Source organism: Oncorhynchus kisutch, linkage group LG26, assembly GCF_002021735.2.
Source record: "Oncorhynchus kisutch isolate 150728-3 linkage group LG26, Okis_V2, whole genome shotgun sequence".
NCBI lineage: Eukaryota > Metazoa > Chordata > Actinopteri > Salmoniformes > Salmonidae > Oncorhynchus > Oncorhynchus kisutch.
In genome coordinates this window covers 3,045,772-3,065,386 of record NC_034199.2, presented here as the reverse complement: position 1 = coordinate 3,065,386, position 19,615 = coordinate 3,045,772, and the positions used below count along the sequence as shown (strand labels likewise).

Sequence of the window (19,615 nt, the reverse complement as noted above, 5' to 3'; positions counted from 1 at the left end):
CTCATATGTATACTGTACTCTATATCATCTACTGCATCTTTATGTAATACATGTATCACTAGCCACTTTAAACTATGCCACTTTGTTTACATACCCTACATTACCCATCTCATATGTATATACTGTACTCGATACCATCTACTGCATCTTGCCTATGCTGTTCATATCTTTATGTACATATCCTTTATCACTTTACACTTGTGTGTGTATAAGGTAATAGTTGTGGAATTGTTAGGTTAGATTACTCGTTGCTTATTACTGCATTGTCGGAACTAGAAGCACAAGCATTTTGCTACACTCGCATTAACATCTGCTAACCATGTGTATGTGACAAATACAATCTGATTTGATTTGATAGTATATGGGGCTTTGGTGACAAAACTGTGATAGACTGCATCCAATTTGCTGAGTAGAGTGTTGGAGGCTATTTTGTAAATGACATCACCGAAGTTGAGGATCGGTCGTATAGTCAGTTTTACGAGGGTATGTTTGGCAGCATGAGTGAAGGATGCTTTGTTGTCAAATAGGAAGCCGATTCTAGATGTAATTTTGGATTGGAGATGCTTAATGTGTCTGGAAGGAGAGTTTATAGTCTAACCAGACACCCAGGTATTTGTAATTGTCCACATATTCTAAGTCAGAACCTTCCAGAGTAGTGCTACTATACGGGCTGGCGGGTGCGGGCAGCGATCGGTTGAAGAGCATGCATTTAGTTTTACTAGCATTTAAGAGCAGTTGGAGGCCACGGAAGGAGTGTTGTATGGCATTGAAGCTCGTCCGGAGGTTAGTTAACACAGTGTCCAAAGAAGGGCCAGAAGTATACAGAATGGTGTCATCTGCATAGAGGTGGATCAGAGAATCACCAGCAGCAAGAGCGATCATTGATGTATACAGAGAAAAGAGTCGGCCCGAGAATTGAACCTCTGGACTGCCAGAGGTTTGGACAACAGGCTCTCCGATTTGACACACTGAACTCTATCTGAGAAGTAGTTGGTGAACCAGGCGAAGCAGTCATTTTTAGAAACCAAGGCTGTTGACACAGTCGAAAGCCTTGGCCAGGTCGATGAATACGCCTGCACAGTACAGTCTTTTATCAATGGGGGTTATGATACCGTTTAGGACCTTGAGCGTGGCTGAGGTGCACCCATGACCAGCTCGGAAACCAGATTGCATAGTGGAGAAACTACGGTGGGATTCGAAGTGGTCGTGTGATCTGTTTGTTAACTTGACTTTCGAAAGGCAGGGCAGGATGGATATAGGTCTATAGTGTCTCCCCCTTTGAAGAGAGGGATGATTGCAGCAGCTTTCCAATCTTTAGGGATCTCAGGCGATACGAGAGGTTGAACAGGCTAGTGATAGGGGTTTCCAGCTGGAAAACTTCTGTGGGGGGGTGCAGAGCTGTTGGCCGGGGTAGCCAGGTGGAAAGCATGGCCAGCCGTAGGAGAATGCTTATTGAAATGATCTATTATAGTAGATTTATCAGTGGCGACAGTGTTTTCTAGCCTCAGTGCAGTGGGCAGCTGGGAGGAGGTGCTCTTTTTCTCCATGGACTTTAGTGTCCCAAAACGTTTTGGAATTTGTGCTACGGGTTGCAAATTTCTGTTTGAAAAAGCTAGCCTTTGCTTTCCTAACTGCCTGTGTATTGGTTCCTAACTTCCCTGAAAAGTTGCATATCGCTGGGGCAATTCGGTGCTAATGCAGTACGCCACAGGATGTTTTTGTGCTGGTAAAGGGCAGTCAGGTCTGGAGTGGACCAAGGGCTATATCTGTTCTCAGTTCTACATTTTTTGAATGGGGCATGCTTATTTAAGATGTTGAGGAAAGCACTTTTAAAGAACAGCCAGGCATCCTCTACTGACGTGACCCGGGCCAGGTCGATTAGAAAGGCCTGCTCACTGAAGTGTTTTAGGGAGCATTTGACAGTGATGAGGGGTGGTCGTTTGACCGCGGACCCATTACGGACACAGGCAATGAGGCAGTGATCACTGAGATCCTGGTTGAAGACAGCAGAGGTGGATTTAGAGAGCAGGTTGGTCAGGATGATATCTATGAGGGTGCCCGTTATTAAGGATTTAGGGTTGCACCCTGTGAAGGCATTCTGAAGCTGAATGTAATTTAAAGTGTGACCGAAACATTTAAATGGCATTGATCTCACTCTCTCTCTCGGTTTCCCTCTGCCTGTCTCTCCCCCCTCCATCCAGGGTGATAACTCGTACGTCAAGGATCGCTGGTGTATGTTTGACGGCTTCATGGTCTTCTTCCTCTGGGTGTCTCTGGTGCTTCAGGTACAAATGTTGCGCCTCACGCTGTGTGTGTCCAAGACCTTGGTGTAATACGTCTTTGTTTTCTTTAAAGTAGTTTGTACCCTGTGTGGGTGGAGTTTTCACTTTTGGGACTATTGCTTTGGTTCCATAATTCCAATCAATTTAAATTAAGTGCACGTAACGTATTTCAAAGAAAACACAATCCGTATTTGTTTAACATAGGTCTGGTGTGTGCATGTGTGTGTGCATTTGCATACACTTTACAACAGTGGTCTTCCAGGTACAGCACCTGTCTCAGTTCACAGCTTTCCCTCTCTCACCCAGGTGTTTGAGATAGCGGATGTTGTTGACCAGATGTCTCCCTGGGGCATGTTGAGAATCCCCAGAGCCCTCATCATGATCCGAGCCTTCAGGATCTACTTCCGCTTCGAGCTGCCACGCTCACGCATCACCAACATCCTCAAGTACGTAGGGTTCTATTAGGACGTGACGTTACCTGTGTAGGTTTATGGTTAATGTCAAATATCCTCTCTGTTTAGGCGATCAGGGGAACAGATCTGGAGTGTGTCCATATTCTTGCTCTTCTTCCTCCTTCTGTATGGAATTCTGGGAGTTCAGATGTTCGGAACGTTCAATCATCACTGTGTTACCAACGACACAACGAATGGGTAAGGTCCTCCATTTACAAAATGATTAGTGTATGAGACATTTTTATCTATGGTATCAATGATATCAGTGGGATAAACATACTGTAGGCTAAACTGACTGCGTATGCAACACACAGACAGTGTGTCTGTCAATTTGGCGGTGAAATATGCCATGGTGCGTGTCTGTTGTACTGAGAGCCAGTCAGCTCATCCAGATCTTCGAACTTCTGCATCATGGACACTCTGGTCGGCGTTGGCTTTTTTTTTCAAGAGTTTTGGTTTGGGGAAAGGATTGAAGTTAATTCAACTATGAGGTGATGTATGCCTTGCATCAGTAGTCCATCAGTCTAAACCGTGGAGTTGGATTAAGGGCGCACTTGGCCCAAAGATGTTTTTAGCATGGGCATCACCATTGAAGTAGTCAACTAGGTGGGACATGTTATGGGTTAAGAAAGGATCATAGAATTCCATCCATGTCAGCAGGGCGATCATTACATAACCACAGGAGGCAGTAAATCATCAACCTTGGTTTTATACTTGTTCAGACTATACACACTCCAGCGCAGTAGGTGGTGGTATGCGTCTTTTCAGTTTATTTATGATCTGCCAATACACTCATAGGACAAGAAATTGACAAATGGAGCTCTTAATGGCGTTGCCCATGTTGTATGCGTAAGTGTGAGTTTGTATACATCCATGTGAGTTTATTTGTGCTGTGTGCATGGTGTGTGTGTAGGTGTTTAATATTTGTATACAGATGATGAGTAAGTGGTGACGAGGAGAACAGAAACCACAGTGGGGGAACAAAAGAAGCCATCACCATCACAGTTAGAGCTGCGAGACAGAGCGAGCCCTAATCATAATCATTAACGTTGTGTATTGTCTGGGATTTATATTTAAATCCTCTACTCTGCCATCGATCTGTCCATCTCCGCTTGTTGACAAGTGCTCTCCTGCTCCAGGGACACTGCGTACATTGACTACTTTCAGATGAAATAGAAGGCACAGAATTACATTTCACATGAATAAATCCTTCCCCTTTCAGAAGTGGTTTAGCTGGTGTATTTGTGATTTGGTTATTATTGGGCTAGTTTGTGTCAACCCCCCTGATGTGTGGGTTTAAGTGGGTTGCTTTAATAATAATAATTAAACTTTCATAGCGCTTTTCATTACAGACAGAATCTCAAAGTGCTTGTTCATATAGGCTACAGCAGTAGCTAGATCAGCTAGATCAAGTCTGTTTGAGTGTTTCTTGAAGCCTCCAGATGGGCAGACGCAGTCATGAGAGGATCTGGAAGCTAGATGGTCAGCGGAGGGGATGGTCATGGTCAGGTCAGCATGTCCAAGGGCAACCAGGTAGGCAGGCAGCTCGATGTCATCAAGACATCTCCGCCATCTGCAGATTCTCTGTATTTGGACTGTGATGAAGTTTAAGCTCCCCACAGAGTACAGCCCACTCCTTACTTCAGAGGTTTCCTCCTGAGTACCAACTCTGCATGCATAGCCTCTTGGATCACCGTCAGTGGAAACCACCCCAAAGTCAGTAGGTGTAATTCAAATGAAAACACACAGAGGCTAGCTAGCATTAGTTAGCTTGATGTTCATCCATTTATGAGCAGGAGTCTAATTCATGATGTCAAGACTTGCTCTGCACTCATTTAGTTATTGTACAAATATTGACATCATTTGAATAAATATGTACAGAAGTGACATGAGCTCTTTGCCTAGGCTGCCACGAGGCGCCATGGCAACTCTAAAACCTTTAAACATGTTTTATGCGGGTTAGTCTAACAGGCCATAGAAGTCACAGACTTCCTCTCCAGTCATTCACACAGAACAGATGGGATTTTTATTGAGATTGAAAGCGAAATGCGTAGGAGGAATTTGACTGGGGTGGGTATTTGTGTATGGATGAAAAAGGGCTCCTGGATGTGCAGACAAAATGGGTTTCTTCACCTATTCCATATGAGAGATTATTCACATTGACCTTGGCCTTTTGGTGAATTGAATGAAACATCTTGTGAAATATATAAATTAGTCCTTATTGTGCTTTGGTATCTCAGGCTCTTTGGGAAGAGTAGTTATGTCTGGTTAAAGTTAATATTGGAATTGCCAGGGACTAGGGCTGTGCGGGGACCGTATTACCGCCACACCGGCAGTCATGAGTCATGGTAAGTCATGAAAGTTGAGTCACGGTAATCTCCTTTTATGCACCCAGGACATGCGTTGGCAGTATCCAACTCACTAATGGCCTGGTACTCAGGGTTCTATTGTCCTTCTAACCACTCTGACATTAATGCAATCATTTCAAACTCACCTCACTGTGTTTGATCAATTGGAAGAAAAAACAGCTTGCCACTGAGTGGAAAACATGGTCATTGTGGATGTTGTTTCAAAGCCTAACAACGAAATGGACAGCGCTTTCAAAGGTGATGATTCATTCAAAACACCCATACACATATTAGAGCTTATACATATGCATAAGCCTATATATGAGCCCAAGCCTAAAAAGATTATATAAAAAAATAATATTGTACCGTTTGTTATACAATACATATTCTACCGCATATTACTCACTGCAGAAAAATATTTGGAAAACTGATTAAATATGTCTTTAATTGGTCTGGCCTATATTCCAAAATAAAACCAATTCTAGTAATTGCCATCTAGTGTGGACTGTATTATTATGCATACTGGATGGACTAGTTACCTTATGCTAATATCTAAAGTTTCTATTCATGAGTCTGGGAGAGAACTTATAGGCCTAGCTGATGCAGTTGGTTCATTGATTGTCCAGGGTGGCGTACAGAGTTAGCCTACAATAGTGAATTTGATTTTGAATAGCGTAGTAGTAGGGATTTTAAAAAATGATTTCATAATTAATAGGGTGACACATTAGACTACCTTAAGCTACAGAATATCTCACCAATGTGCGTTTCCATCTCCTCCCCTCACTCCTTCATTACTTTCTCAAGCATGCAGAGAGAGGAACTGTCAACAGTTTAATGAAATATGGTTCATTGTGAAAACATGTTCACTTGCTTTCCCAAATTAAACCTGTTCCTGCAGGGTTGGGGAACCCATGGCGTACAGAGTTTGGGCGGGAATATCACCTGTCGTGCATCGAGAGGCTGCATACTCTTCAAACAGTGGTTGATGCATGGAGTGAAATAAACAACAGGCGGGAAAGAGGCTTCCATTCACTGTTGGAGTGCATAGGCAGATGACATCTAATCAAATCACATTTTATTGGTTACATACACATATTTAGCAGATGTTATTACGGGTGTAGCGAAATGCTTGTGTTCCTAGCTCCGACAGTGCTTTAGTATCTAGCAATTCACAACAATGCACACAAATCTAAAAGTAAAAGAATGGAATTTTGAAATATATAAATATTAGGACGATCAATGTCGGAGTGGCATAGACTAAAATACAGTAGAATAGAATACAGTATATACATATGAAATGAGTAAAGCAGTATGTAAACATGTATTAAAGTGCTTGGGTTGGCTTAAATGCGGAAGACACATTTAAGTTGAATGCATTCAGTTGTACAACGGACCAACTATCCCCCTTATTAAAGTGACCAGTGAATCCATGTCTATGTATATAGGGGTGCAGGGTTGAGTAACAGGGTGGTAGCCGGCTAGTGAGGGCTGTTGAACAGTCTGATAGCCTTTATCATTCTCTCTCGGCTCCAGCTTTGGATGCGCCTGTACTGACGTCCCCTTCTGGATGGTAGCAGGGTGAATAGGCTGTGGCTGTGGTGGTTGATGTCCTTGATGACCTTTTTTACCTTCCTGTGACATCGGGTGCTGTAGGTGTCAGTGTGCCCCCGGTGATCCGTTGGGAGACCGCACCACCCTCTGTAGAGCCCTGTGGTTGCAGGCGGTGCATTTGCAGTACCAGGTGGGGATACAGCCGGACAGGCGCTGTTCACCACACTGTCTGTGGGTGGACCATTTCAGATTTGTCAGTGATGTGTACACCGAGGAACTTGAAACAAAATGTTTTTTAGTTTTTAATTTATTTTATTATTTACATTGTATTTATATTTTATCTTAAAAAATCCCCCTATGTTTTTTTTACTCATTTTTTTTGTGTCAGTCTTGTCTCATCGCTGCAACTCCCGTGCGGACACGAGAGGCAAAGGTCGAGAGCCCTGCATCCTCCGAAACACAACCCCGACCAAGCTGCACTGCTTCTTGACACAATTCCCACTTAACCCGGAATCCAGCCGCACCAATGTGTCGGAGGAAACACCGTACACCTGGTGGCCGTGTCAGTGCGCACTGTGCCCGGCCCGCTAGTGCACGATGGGACAAGGACATCCCTGCCGGCCAAACATTCCCCTATCCCGGACGATGCTGTGCCAATTGTGCACCGCCCCATGTGTCTAGAGCCTGGACTCGAACCCAGAATCTCTAGTGGCACAGCTAGCTCTGCTATACAGTGCCTTAAGACCACTGCTCCACTCGGGAGGCCGACACCGAGGAACTTGAAGTTTTCACCTTCTCCACTGCGGTCCTGTCGAAGTGGATAGGGGCTTGCTCCCTCTGCTGTTTCCTGAAGTCCACGATCAGCTTCTTAATTTTGTTGACGTTGAGGAAGAGGTTATTTTCCTGTCACCTCTCCGCCAGGGCCCTCACCTCCTCCCTGTAGGCTGTCTCATCATTGTTGTTAATCAAGTCTACTACTGTTGTTTCATCTGCAAATTTGATGATTGAGTTGGAGGCCTGCGTTGCCACGCGGTCATGCATGAACAGGGAGTGCAGGAGGGGGCTGAGCACAGACCCTTGTAGGGCCCCTGTGTTGAGGATCGGCGAAGTGGAGGTGTTGTCTCCTACTTTCACCACCTGGGGGCGGCTGATCAGGATGTCCAGGACCCAGTTGCACAGGGCGAGGTTCAGACCCAGGGCCCCAAGCTTAATTATGGTGAGTTACCGCCGCTCTGATATCCAAAACACAAAAAAAATTCTGGGCTAATAATGTAAGAAATAAACACACACAAAAAATAAAATACTGAAAAGTTGCTTAGGAGCTAGAAGCAGAGCTGCCATGTCTGTCGATGCCATCTTTCCCCTGCCCCTGTTCCTTCCCATTTGATAGTGGGCCATTCTAAATCAAAATGAATTTGACATATTAGTAAAGACAATATTATATTGATAATATGATCACTTGATAAGAGAACAGTGTGTACAGCCTGATGCAAGGAACAGAGTGCAATATTTTCCCCCGACTTTCTCAAATCATCAATAGCCTGTAGTCGCATCATGCACCCCATTTGTGTTTTGATTTCTATGACATTCTTAGGTTTATCATTAACAACTAAAGGTTCCAAATAACTCTACATTTTACATAGCCTATATGACCTGTTTCAAATGATTAACATAAACTACATATGCACACTCGCTTCGGAATGGGAAAAATATTATATTTTATTCAGCTAAGTTCAATTATATTCTTCTTACTATAAAATCATATAAACACAGGACTTATAAGCATATCTTGTCAGCTAAATCAACAAGCCTTCAGCCTATGGCATGCCACATAGCCATATAACATACCGTAATAGGCCAACTCATATTCTGTTAATCTGAAATACACTTTCTACATACCATAATGTTTCTTTAGACCTGCCTAAAATAAATAATGGATTCATTATGGTGTGTATTAAATAGATTTATTAGAGTTAAAATGTTGATGTTCCAAAGGCACACATCAGCAGCTTGTATATGGAGACCTGTATGTTAATTAACGGTCTGACAAAATATCATGACCTATCAGGGACCTCATGATACTATATTATCACAGTACTTAGGTGCCGATACGACGTGTTGCAAGTCTCACAAATGTTATATGTATTGCGATTCGATACTGCAATTTATTGTGATTTGATGTTCCAAATATATTGCTTGCTATATGTCTAGTGCAGAGAGACAAGAGTGAGCATGAGACAGTGAGTTTTGAGCAGTCATGGAAATAAATATGCTGAAAACAAATGTTGGATTGCTATTTAAAAACAAGGTGGAGATGAAAAATACCAGAGTTTGGCGCACCTACAGCCGACTAGCACCAGTTAACGCTACCTAGCAACAAAAATATATACTGTATATATTATTATTTAAAGCAATCCACAGTTAACACATATTCAGTATGTGGTCCATTTTGGAATCAAATCAACCCCAAGTTACATTGTTGCCCAACACAAGGAGCGTTAAAGATACAAAGATACTTCACTCTACAGCAGCCATTTTAAATCTCCATGAAGTTCCATACAGTTCATTTTTGTTACTAATCACGATTAATCCCAGATCTGGTTTTACTTTTATCTCAGTAAATGTTCTGTGACACACTATTACTGGACCTTTAACCCACCGTTTGAGGTTTAATTTATCATGTCTGTGTTGTGAAGAAAGGTGATTTATTTTATAACGTGTTAGCCATTATCCGAGTCTCTATAATTATCTGGATTCACCGCTAGGCCTTTGATTGCCCCTTTTGTGATATGGCAATAAATTATCCCTTCTCATCCCTGAGCCCTAATAAACAATGTGGATGAATGTCTGGCGGGCCAATTTGAAGGCATTCATTTTCATTAGAGATGTCAAGCGGCTCCTGGAATAACACCTGCGGCAAAAGTGAAAGGTTGGGGGGGGGGGGGCTGGCTGTGTGTGTGTGTGTGTGTCCAATTGGTGCTGTTTAGCCAGCAGTCCATGTTAAAGTGAGTTTTTCCCCTCGTCATTTCTCCGTCAATACTCTATATTACGGAGCGAAATTTGGCACACCGGTTGAGAACTCAATTCCCTAAATGTTCAGCAGATGATGGCGCGATCCACTTGCTAGTTATCCTCTTGGAAGGATGGGTAGAAATGTTGTATTCTCCTGTAGGGATTTTTTAGGAAGACATAAGAAATTCCACTAAATTGTCTACGGTGACACTCGAATGTCAGAGAAAGGTTTAAATACGGTGCTTTCGGAAAGTATTCACACCTCTTTACTCTTTTACATTTAGTTGTTTTAAAGCCTGAATTTAAAATGGTTTACATTTAGATTGTGTGTCTACACACCAAAACCCCGAATTTTGTTTGCAGAAAATACTCTAAGTTAATAACATTTGAAAATCTGAAATGTCTTGAGTCAACCCCTAAGTTATGGCAAGCCTAAATAAGTTCAGGACTACACATTTTCTTAACAAATCACATAATAAGCTGCATGGACTCATTCTGAGTTCAATAATAGTGGTTAAAATTATTTTTGAATGATTACCCCATCTACGTACCCCACACATACAATTTTCTGTAAGGTCTCTCAATTGAGTAATGCATTTCAATTACAGATTCAACCACAAAGACCAGGAAGGTTTTTCAATACCTCGCAATGAAGTGAACCGATTGGTACAGGCGTCCTTCCTAACTCAGTTGCCGGAGAGGAAGGAAACTCCTCAGGGATTTTAAAACAGTTACAGAGTTTAATGGTTGTGATATGAGAAAACTGAGGCTAGCTAGCTAACTCAACTCAGCAAAAAAAGAAATGTTCTCTCACTGTCAACTGCATTTATTTTCAGCAAACTTAACATGTGTAAATATTTGTATGAACATTCAACAACTGAGACATAAACTGTACAAGTTCCACAGACGTGACTAACAGAAATAGATTGTGTCCCTTTTTATTTATTTATTTTTATTTTTATTTCACCTTTATTTAACCAGGTAGGACAGTTGAGAACAAGTTCTCATTTACCACTGCGACCTGGCCAAGATAAAGCAAAGCAGTGCGACACAGACAACAACACAGAGTTACACATGGAATAAACAAACGTACAGTCAATAACACAATAGAAAATATATATATATACAGTGTCTGCAAATGAGGTAAGATTAGGGAGGTAAGAATTATACCTGAACAAAGGGGGGGTCAAAATCAAAAGTAACAGTCAGTATCTGGTTTGGCCACCAGCTGCATTAAGTACTGCAGTGCATCTCCTCCCCATGGACTGTACCAGATGTACCAGATTTGCCAGTTCTTGCTGTGAGATGTTACCCCACTCTTGCACCAAGGGACCTACAAGTTCCCAGACATTTCTGGGGGGAGTGGCCCTAGCCCTCACCCTTCTATCCAACAGGTCCCAGACGTGCTCAATGGGATTGAGATCCGGGCTCTGACATTTTTGTCTTGCAGGAAATCACACACAGAATGAGAAGTATGGCTGGTGGCAGTGTCATGCTGCAGGGTCATGTCATTCCTGGTGTAACTCGGGCAGTTGTTGTTGCCATCCTGTACCTGTCCCGCAGATGTGATGTTTGGATGTACCGATCCTGTGCAGGTGTTGTTACACGTGGTCTGCTACTGCGAGGACAATCAGCTGTCCGTCCTGTCTCCCTGTAGTGCTGTCTTAGGGGTCTCACAATACGGACATTGCAATTTATTGCCCTGGCAGTCCTTATTGTGCAGTCCTCATGCACTCCTTGCAGCATGCCTAAGGCACGTTCATGCAGATGAGCAGGGACCCTGGTGATCTTTCTTTTGGTATTTTTCAGAGTCAGTAGAAAGGCCTCTTAGTACCCTAAGTTTTCATAACTGTGACCTTAATTGCCTACAGTCTGTAAGCTGTTAGTGTCTTAATGACCGATCCACAGGTGCATGTTCATTAATGGGAAACAGTGTTTAAAGTTTATAGTTTATTTCATGAAATATATATATCTAGCTAGGTAGCTATCAATATTTAAACATGATCTAACCTAGCTAGCTGTTAGCTAACCTGTGTTCAAAGTACAACATTGTTAGCTAGACACAAGCAGAATGATGGATAGAATGATATGTAGAACAAGGCATCCAAAGTCTATTAGCTAACGAACCTCATTTGGTCTATTTTAACTAACCTAGCTAGCTAGCTAACATTAACACCTGTAAGTGACAGACCATTGAAGATTGACTTCCTTGTCCATAGATGCTGTAGTATACAGCAGTGTACCATGTTTTGTAAAGAATGGCCCTTTAGTTCCGGAGAGAGGGCAATTTAACTGGTTTATAAAAAATGTGCAGATAATCCATCATGGGGAAGTTAGGTGCTGTGTAATCGAAATATATTCATTTGTAAATAATTATGTAGTTCATAAATTTGTTATGTAATTGTAAGACCTTTTTACAATTGGTCTAGTGCAGACTTTTTTGGCCCACGACCATTTTGATATCGGGGCTTCCAAGTGGCGCAGTGGCGCAGTGGTCTAAGACACTGCATCTCAGTGCTAGAGGCACTACAGACAACCTGGTTCGAATCCAGACTGTATCACAACCGGCTGTGATTGGGAGTCCCATAGGGCGGGGCACAATTGGCCCAGTGTCGTCCGAGTTTGGCTGGTGTACGCCGTCATTGTAAATAAGAATTTATTCTTAACTGACTTGCCTAGTCAGGGGCGGCAGGGTAGCCTAGTGGTTAGAGCATTGGACTAGTAACCGGAAGGTTGCAAGTTCAAATCCCCGAGCTGACAAGGTACAAATCTGTCGTTCTGCCCCTGAACAGTCAGTTAACCCACTGTTCCTAGGCCGTCATTGAAAATAAGAATTTGTTCTTAACTGACTTGCCTAGTTAAATAAAGGTCAAATATAATAAAAAAATAAAGGTTAAATTAAGAACAAATATGTAATATCTGAATATTCTTGCGAACCCAACCATGTGAAAATAAATGATGTAAATAACAGCCAATGTTTACTGTTTTAATTGGGGCTATGGTCGTCAATTGCAAAACATTGTAACAGTATTTCTGATTGTATTCTCAACTCACCATCATATACTTTTAATGTGGGGTTATGACAGTCATTTGCAAATTAGTCTGACTTAATTAATATTATCTCTAATGAGATGGGTGTGCTTGATGCATGTCGCATTGGAGCATCTCAAAGTCAGGGGGCGTGTTCGTCAGTGCACACCTCATCTTTCCTGTCTGATCCAACCTGGATCGAAATCTGTTTTCGATGCAAATGAGAGCACTGAATCAGCGTACCGTGACTTTTAATGCTCGGAGGGAGACGGCACAGTATTCCCTTTGAGTCAGGAACCAAAACGTCTCTATAGTGACCCGTGAATGAGTTGTCTTCAGCATTCGGTCACGTGACAGCTCAATCAGCTGTTCGATTTCACTTATCGGCATGTCTACTGAGCCAGGATCACAGTCAAATGGATTTAGCTGATTGGGTCACTCATCTGTTGAATGTTTTTGTATTTCCCCTGCATGCTTGCGTTCAGTTTCCCAAATATGTCTGTTACACAGAAAGTCAAGAGTCCGTTTTTTTTTTTTACATCCATTGCAAATGACAACAGTTCCTCTCTCAATTAGAAAAATCCTTCCAACACTCCCCCTTGATAACCATCAAGGCTCGGTGTGATTTTTATGTTTTTTTTTGTCAGGCTCTTATCCCATAAGTCCACATAGTTTTGTGAACTGGCGTGCACAACGTAGTTTACAATCAAAATTACCTGCTGCATATCTCCACGCTCAGCCCTTTTTCCGCCAGTTGCTCTCGGTGTATCCTTTATAGCTCAGTGGGTGTATCATACAAAACATCCATATGACAGAGGGAGACACATTCATTCTCGCCGTCCCGTGATAGATGGAGCCCCATCTGTGCAAAAGCCCACCATTTTATCCCATGGATTCTGTTTTTCGTGAACAATATGTCCTTGTGAATAGCATCCCCGACATGTAGCGAACAAAAGTCAATGCATCTTGGCCCTTACAGCTAACGTCCATTTGGATTAATTAAGTGGGGAGTTTTTTGAGTTGTTCAGTCAGTTTCCTCTTGACTTTCTAGCTATAGCATCAATTCTTAGTTTCACAGTGTTAACTGACAAACGTATTGATGTGAGTTTCTGTGCCTCTGCCTCCCCACACATTGTTCTCACCATATCAATTGCGGCTGATAATATCAAAGGCTCTGCAATAGTGTGTGGTTTCATAGCGTAGCGGGCTTACCGTTCACCATGGGAATGATTCAAGATCAACGGTCAAGTGCAGGCTTTTCCCACAATCTAAGGGCACTTTCTGGTTGAATTTTCTGCTGTTAAAAATCTCTACCATTTTGAAAATCGACCACTTTAGGCTGCCATTGAAAGCCATGATGTTTTATGCCATTTCAAATAGTTATAATACAGAGTAATAATGTTTGGTGGCCAGACTTGTTATTATCAGACCTTCTAGAAAAAACTCCCCCTGGAAATGATTAAAAATAACTGTTTTAAGTGAAATATTAGCTTTTGCTGGGAGTAAAAAAAAAGCTAATATGAAAAAAGCTACAAAAGTTCTATCAACACATTGCCTGTAGTACAGGCAATGTGCTTCAAAAACTCTCAAACATAGTTACTCTCCCTTCTGGAATGGCTCCAATGCCCTCCCCTGCCCTCCCTACGGCAAATCAGATCACGACTCCATCCTGCTCCTCTCTTCCTATAGGCATAAACTAAAACAGGAAGTACCCTGTGCTAAGGTCTATTCAACTCTGGTCTGACCAATTGGAATCCATGTTTTAAGATTTTTTTGATCACGTGGACTGGGATATGTTCTAGGTTGCCTCTGACAATAACATTGACATGGTGACTGAGTTCATTAGGAAGTGTATATGGTATGTTGTTCCCACTGTGACTATAAAAACCTTGAGAAAGTATTCACCTCCTTGGCATTTTTCCTGTTTTGTTTCCTTACAACCTGGATTTACAATGTATTTTTTGGGGGGTTTGTATCATTTGATTTACTCAACATGCCTGCTGCTTTGAAGATGCAAAATATTTTTTTTATCGTGAAACAAGCAAGAATACAACAAAGAAACAGAAAACTTTGAAGAGCCACCAGTTACAGCAATTAAAGCTGCAGGTCTATTGGGTGTCTCTATAAGCTTGGCACATCTAGCCACTGGGATTTTTGCCCATTCTTCAAAGCAAAACTGCTCCAGCTCCTTCAAGTTGGATGGGTTCCGCTGGTGTACAGCAATCTTTAAGTCATACCACATATTCTCAATTGGATTGAGGTCTGGGATTTGACTAGGCCATTTCAAGACATTTAAATGTTTCCCCTTTAACCACTCAAGTGTTGCTTTAGCAGTATGCTTAGGGTTATTGTCCTGCTGGAAGGTGAACCTCAGTCTCAATTCTCTGGAAAACTGAAAACAGGTTTCCCTCAAGAATTTCCCTGTACTTAGCACCATCCATCATTCCGTAAATTCTGACCAGTTAGCCAGTCCCTGCCAATGAAAAACATCCCCACAGCATAATGCTGCCACCACCATCCTTCACGGTGGGGATGTGGTTCTCGGGGTGATGAGAGGTGTTGGGTTTGCACCAGGCCTTTTCCTTTCCTTGATGGCCAAAAAGCTCAATTTTACTTTCATCTGACCAGAATACCATCTTCCATATGTTTGGGGAGTTTCCCACATGCCTTTTTGCGAACACCACATGTGCTTATTGTTTTCTTTAAACAATGGCTTTTTTTCTGGCCACTCTTCTGTAAAGCCCTCTGTGGAGTGTACGGCTTAAAGTGGTCCTCTGGACAGATACTCCAATCTCCGCTGTGGAGCTTTGCAGCTCCTTCAATGTTATCTTTGGTCTCTTTGTTGCCTCTCTGATTTGTTGCCTGGTCTGTGAGTTTTGGTGGGTGGCCCTCACTTGGCAGGTTTGTTGTGGTGCCATATTCTTTCCATTTTTTAATAATGGATATAATGGTGCTCTGTGTGATGTTCAAAGTTTCAGATATTGTTTTATAACCCAACCCTGATCTGTACTCCACAACTTTGTCCCTGACCTGTTTGGAGAGCTCCTTGGTAGTCATGGTGCTGCTTGCTTGGTGGTGCCCATTGCTTAGTGGTGTTGCAGACTCTGAGGCCTTTCAGAACAGGTGCATATATATACTGAGTTCATGTGGCAGATCATGTGACACTTATATTGTACACAGGTGGACTTTATTTAACTAATTATGTGACTTCTGAAGGTAATTGGTTGCACCAGCTCTTATTTGGGAGCTTCATAGCAAAGGGGAAAAAAACAAGCGAAAAACAAGCGGTTGCTTTCTCCAGTGCTTGAGCTCTCACCAATCTGCCTTTTTATCTCATCGTATACTCTCCTGTTTCTGTCTGTGCACATTTCAGAAAAGTCTGTATTGAAAGTATTTTTATGTCTTATCAGTCATTTTTGTATATGTAAATAATTTTTCTGTCTTTCATTAATTATAGGAAAAACAAGAAGGGGGCTTTATGCTGAACATAATATAATGTTGGGCCCATGTTTCATGAGCTGAAATAAAAAATCCCAGAAATTGTCCATACTGTATGCACAAAAAAATATTATTTAGCATACATTTTGTGCACACATTTTTTTTACATCCCGGTTAGTGAGCATTTTTCCTTGGCGAAGATAATCCATCTATTTGACAGGTGTGACATATCAAGAAGCTGATTAAACCGCATGATCATTACACAGGTGCACCTTGTGCTGGGGACAGTAAAAGGCCACTCTAAAATGTGCAGTTTTGTCACACGACACAATGGCACAGATGTCTCACGTTTTGAGGGAGCAGGGCATTTGGCATGCTGACTGCAGGAATGTTCAACCGAGCTGTTGCCAGGGAATTGTGTGTTCATTTATCTACCATAAGCTACCTCCTATGCCATTTTAGAGAATTTGGCAGTACATCCAACCGGCCTCATAACCACGCCAGCCCAGGACCTCCACATCCGGCTTCTTCACCTGCGGGATCATCTGAGGAGGGGGTGGGGGGGTTCTGAGGAGTATTTATGTTTACAGTTATTTATATAAAGCTCTTTTTTGGGGAAAAACTAATTCTGATTGGCTGGGCCTGGCTTCCCCAGTGGGTGGGTCTGGCTCCCAAGTGGGTGGGCCTATGCCCTCCCAGGCCTACCCATAGCTGCACCCTTGTCCAGTCATGTGAAATCCATAGAATAGGGCCTAATGAATTTATTTCAAATGACTGATTACGTTTTTATGAACTGTAACTCAGTAAAATCTTTGAAATTGTTGCATTTATATTTTTGTTCAGTATATAGATGAGATTGTTAAATGTTGATGTTTCAGTGATCAGTGCACTTGGCAAACATAAGTAAGCTCTAAAATGAAATAAATATTTCTTGTGTTTGTGTTTCTGTGTTTGTCAGTACTGTGACATGGAACAGCCTGGCCATCCCCGACACCCACTGTTCGCCAGACGGGGAGGGATACCTGTGTCCTTTGGGCTTTAAGTGTGTGGACTTGGAAGAACTGGGGCTCAGCAGACAGGAGCTGGGCTACAGCGGCTTCAACGAGCTCGGTACATACACACACACACATGCACACGGGTGTACCCCCACATACACATGCACACGGGTGTACCCCCACACGCACATGCACGCACGCACACAGCATTTCTAGCTTTGTACGTTCAGCTTAGTAACTGCTGTCTGAATAACTTTGAGTTGTATTTGTACAACTACCAATTTAGATGATAAAATGCCAAGGCTGGTATCTGTGTGTTAGAGCTGTGCTACAGCGGCTTCATCAACCGAATATACAGATTACACCTCTGCTGGAACACCTTTGTTGGTTTACATCCCTGCATAAATGAATCAGACCAAGAATGTTAAGGGTTATCATGGTGCTTCCCAAAAAGGTGGGTCGGTTCCATAGAAATAGAATAGGGATTCTATTTCTTAGCATTTCCATGGACAGTACTGGAGTGGATTGTGGCTGGTCTTTCCTAGGTTCTTCTCTCAGAAGCAGAAAAAGCTACAAAATAAAAAAAATGCTTCTACATGAGCCTTGGTCTGGGGTTCTGGCCATCTTAGCTGCGTGATTCATTCTTATCACCTGAGCGGAGCCCAAATCCAGTGTCGGATACTCTGAGCAGTGGCTCTAATCTCTAAATAGCTAGATAAGGATAGAAAGAGAGATAGGGATGGAGAGATGGATACAGAGAGGATAGAGGGAGAGAGAGAGCTTATTAACAGACCTTGACAGACTGGGCATGCAGGGAAGGCCTGTATTCTGTTAAGACTTTACTTCTCTCTCTGTTCTCTCTATTTCCCCCTCTCTCAATCCCTCTCTTGATTGGTAGTATTTTCTGAAGGAAGAAGTGCATCCCTGTCTACCAGTGTGTTTACTTCACACATTGTAGTGACCACAAACACACTGCTCTTGGGTAGTTGAAGCCCCGCTCTTTCCCTCTCTTGATTGGTAGTATTTTCTGGAGGAAGAAGTGCATCCCTGTCTACCAGTGTGTTTACTTCACACATTGTAGTGACCACAAACACACTGCTCTTGGGTAGTTGAAGCCCCGCTCTTTCCCTCTCTTGATTGGTAGTATTTTCTGGAGGAAGAAGTGCATCCCTGTCTACCAGTGTGTTTACTTCACACATTGTAGTGACCACAAACACACTGCTCTTTGGGTAGTTGAAGCGATTCCCCACTCTTTCCCTCTCTTCTGTTTATGTATTACTGACCTTGTTTATCGTTTATAAATGATAAAATGTTATTCAATCATGTTGCATAGCCTTGTTATTATGGCACTTACATAGACTACATACAGTGCATTCGGAAAGTATTCAGACCCCTTTACTTTTTCCACATTTTGTTAAGTTACAGCCTTATTCTAAAATGGATTAAATTGTGTTTTACCCCTCATCAATCCACACACAATATCTCATAATGACAAAGCAAAAACACGTTTTTAGAAATTTGTGCAAATGTATTAAAACTATAACAACTGAAATATCACATTTACATAAGTGTTCAGACCCTTTACTCAGTACTTTATTAAAGCACCTTTAGCAGTGATTACAGCCTCGAGTCTTCTTGGGTATGATGCTACAATCTTGGCACACCTGTATTTGGGGAGTTTCTCCCATTCTTCTCTGCAGATCCTCTCAAGCTCTGTCAGGTTGGATGGGGCACTCCCCAAATATAGGTGTGCCAAGAGAATAGCGGCCCAGCTATTTCCAGGCCTCTCCAGAGATGTTCGATTGGGTTCAAGTCCGGGCTCTGGCTGAGACTTGTCCCGAGGCCACCCCTGCCCTGCCTTGGCTTGGTTGTGTGCTTAGGGTCGTTGTCCTGTTGGAAAGTGAGCCTTCGCCCCAGTCTGAGGTCCTGAGCTCTCTGGAGCAGGTTTTCATCAAGGATGTTCCGTTCAACTTTCCCTCGATCCTGACTAGTCTCACAGTCCCTGCCACTGAAAAACATTCCCACATCATGATGCTGCCACCACCATGCTTCACAGTAGGGATGGTGCCAGGTTTCCTCCAGACGTGACGCTTGGCATTCAGGCCATAGAGTTCAATTTTGGTTTTATCAGACCAGAAAATCTTGTTTCTTATGGTCTGAGAGTCTTTAGGTGCCTTTTGGCAAAATCCAAGTGGTCTGTCATGTGCCTTTTACTGAGGGTTGGCTTCCGTCTGGCCACTCTACCATAAAGACATGATTGGTGGAGTGCGGCAGAAATGTCTGTCCTGGAAGGTTCTCCCATCTCCATAGAGGAACTCTGGAGCTCTATCAGAGTGACCATCGAGTTCTTGGTCATCTCCCTGACCAAGGAACTTCTCCCCGATTGTTCAGTTTGGCCGGTCGGCCAGCTCTAGGAAGAGTCTTGGTGGTTCCAAACTTCTTCCATTTAAGAATGATGGAGGCCACTGTATTGTTGGACATTTAATGATGCAGAAATGCTTTGGTAC

At 42.6% G+C, this 19,615-nt stretch overlaps 1 protein-coding gene across 2 annotated transcripts in view; it reads left to right on the top strand.

Moving 5' to 3' along the window:
• The window catches only part of nalcn (sodium leak channel, non-selective), a 253,655-nt gene that overhangs the window by 30,589 nt on the left and 203,451 nt on the right, over window positions 1–19,615 (top strand). For both annotated transcript variants that reach the window (XM_020472572.2, XM_031805863.1), the window contains 4 exons: window positions 2,202–2,285; window positions 2,589–2,728; window positions 2,804–2,932; window positions 17,072–17,223. In XM_020472572.2, the coding sequence (XP_020328161.1) occupies window positions 2,202–2,285; window positions 2,589–2,728; window positions 2,804–2,932; window positions 17,072–17,223 (505 nt within the window). The remainder of the gene's footprint in view (window positions 1–2,201; window positions 2,286–2,588; window positions 2,729–2,803; window positions 2,933–17,071; window positions 17,224–19,615) is intronic.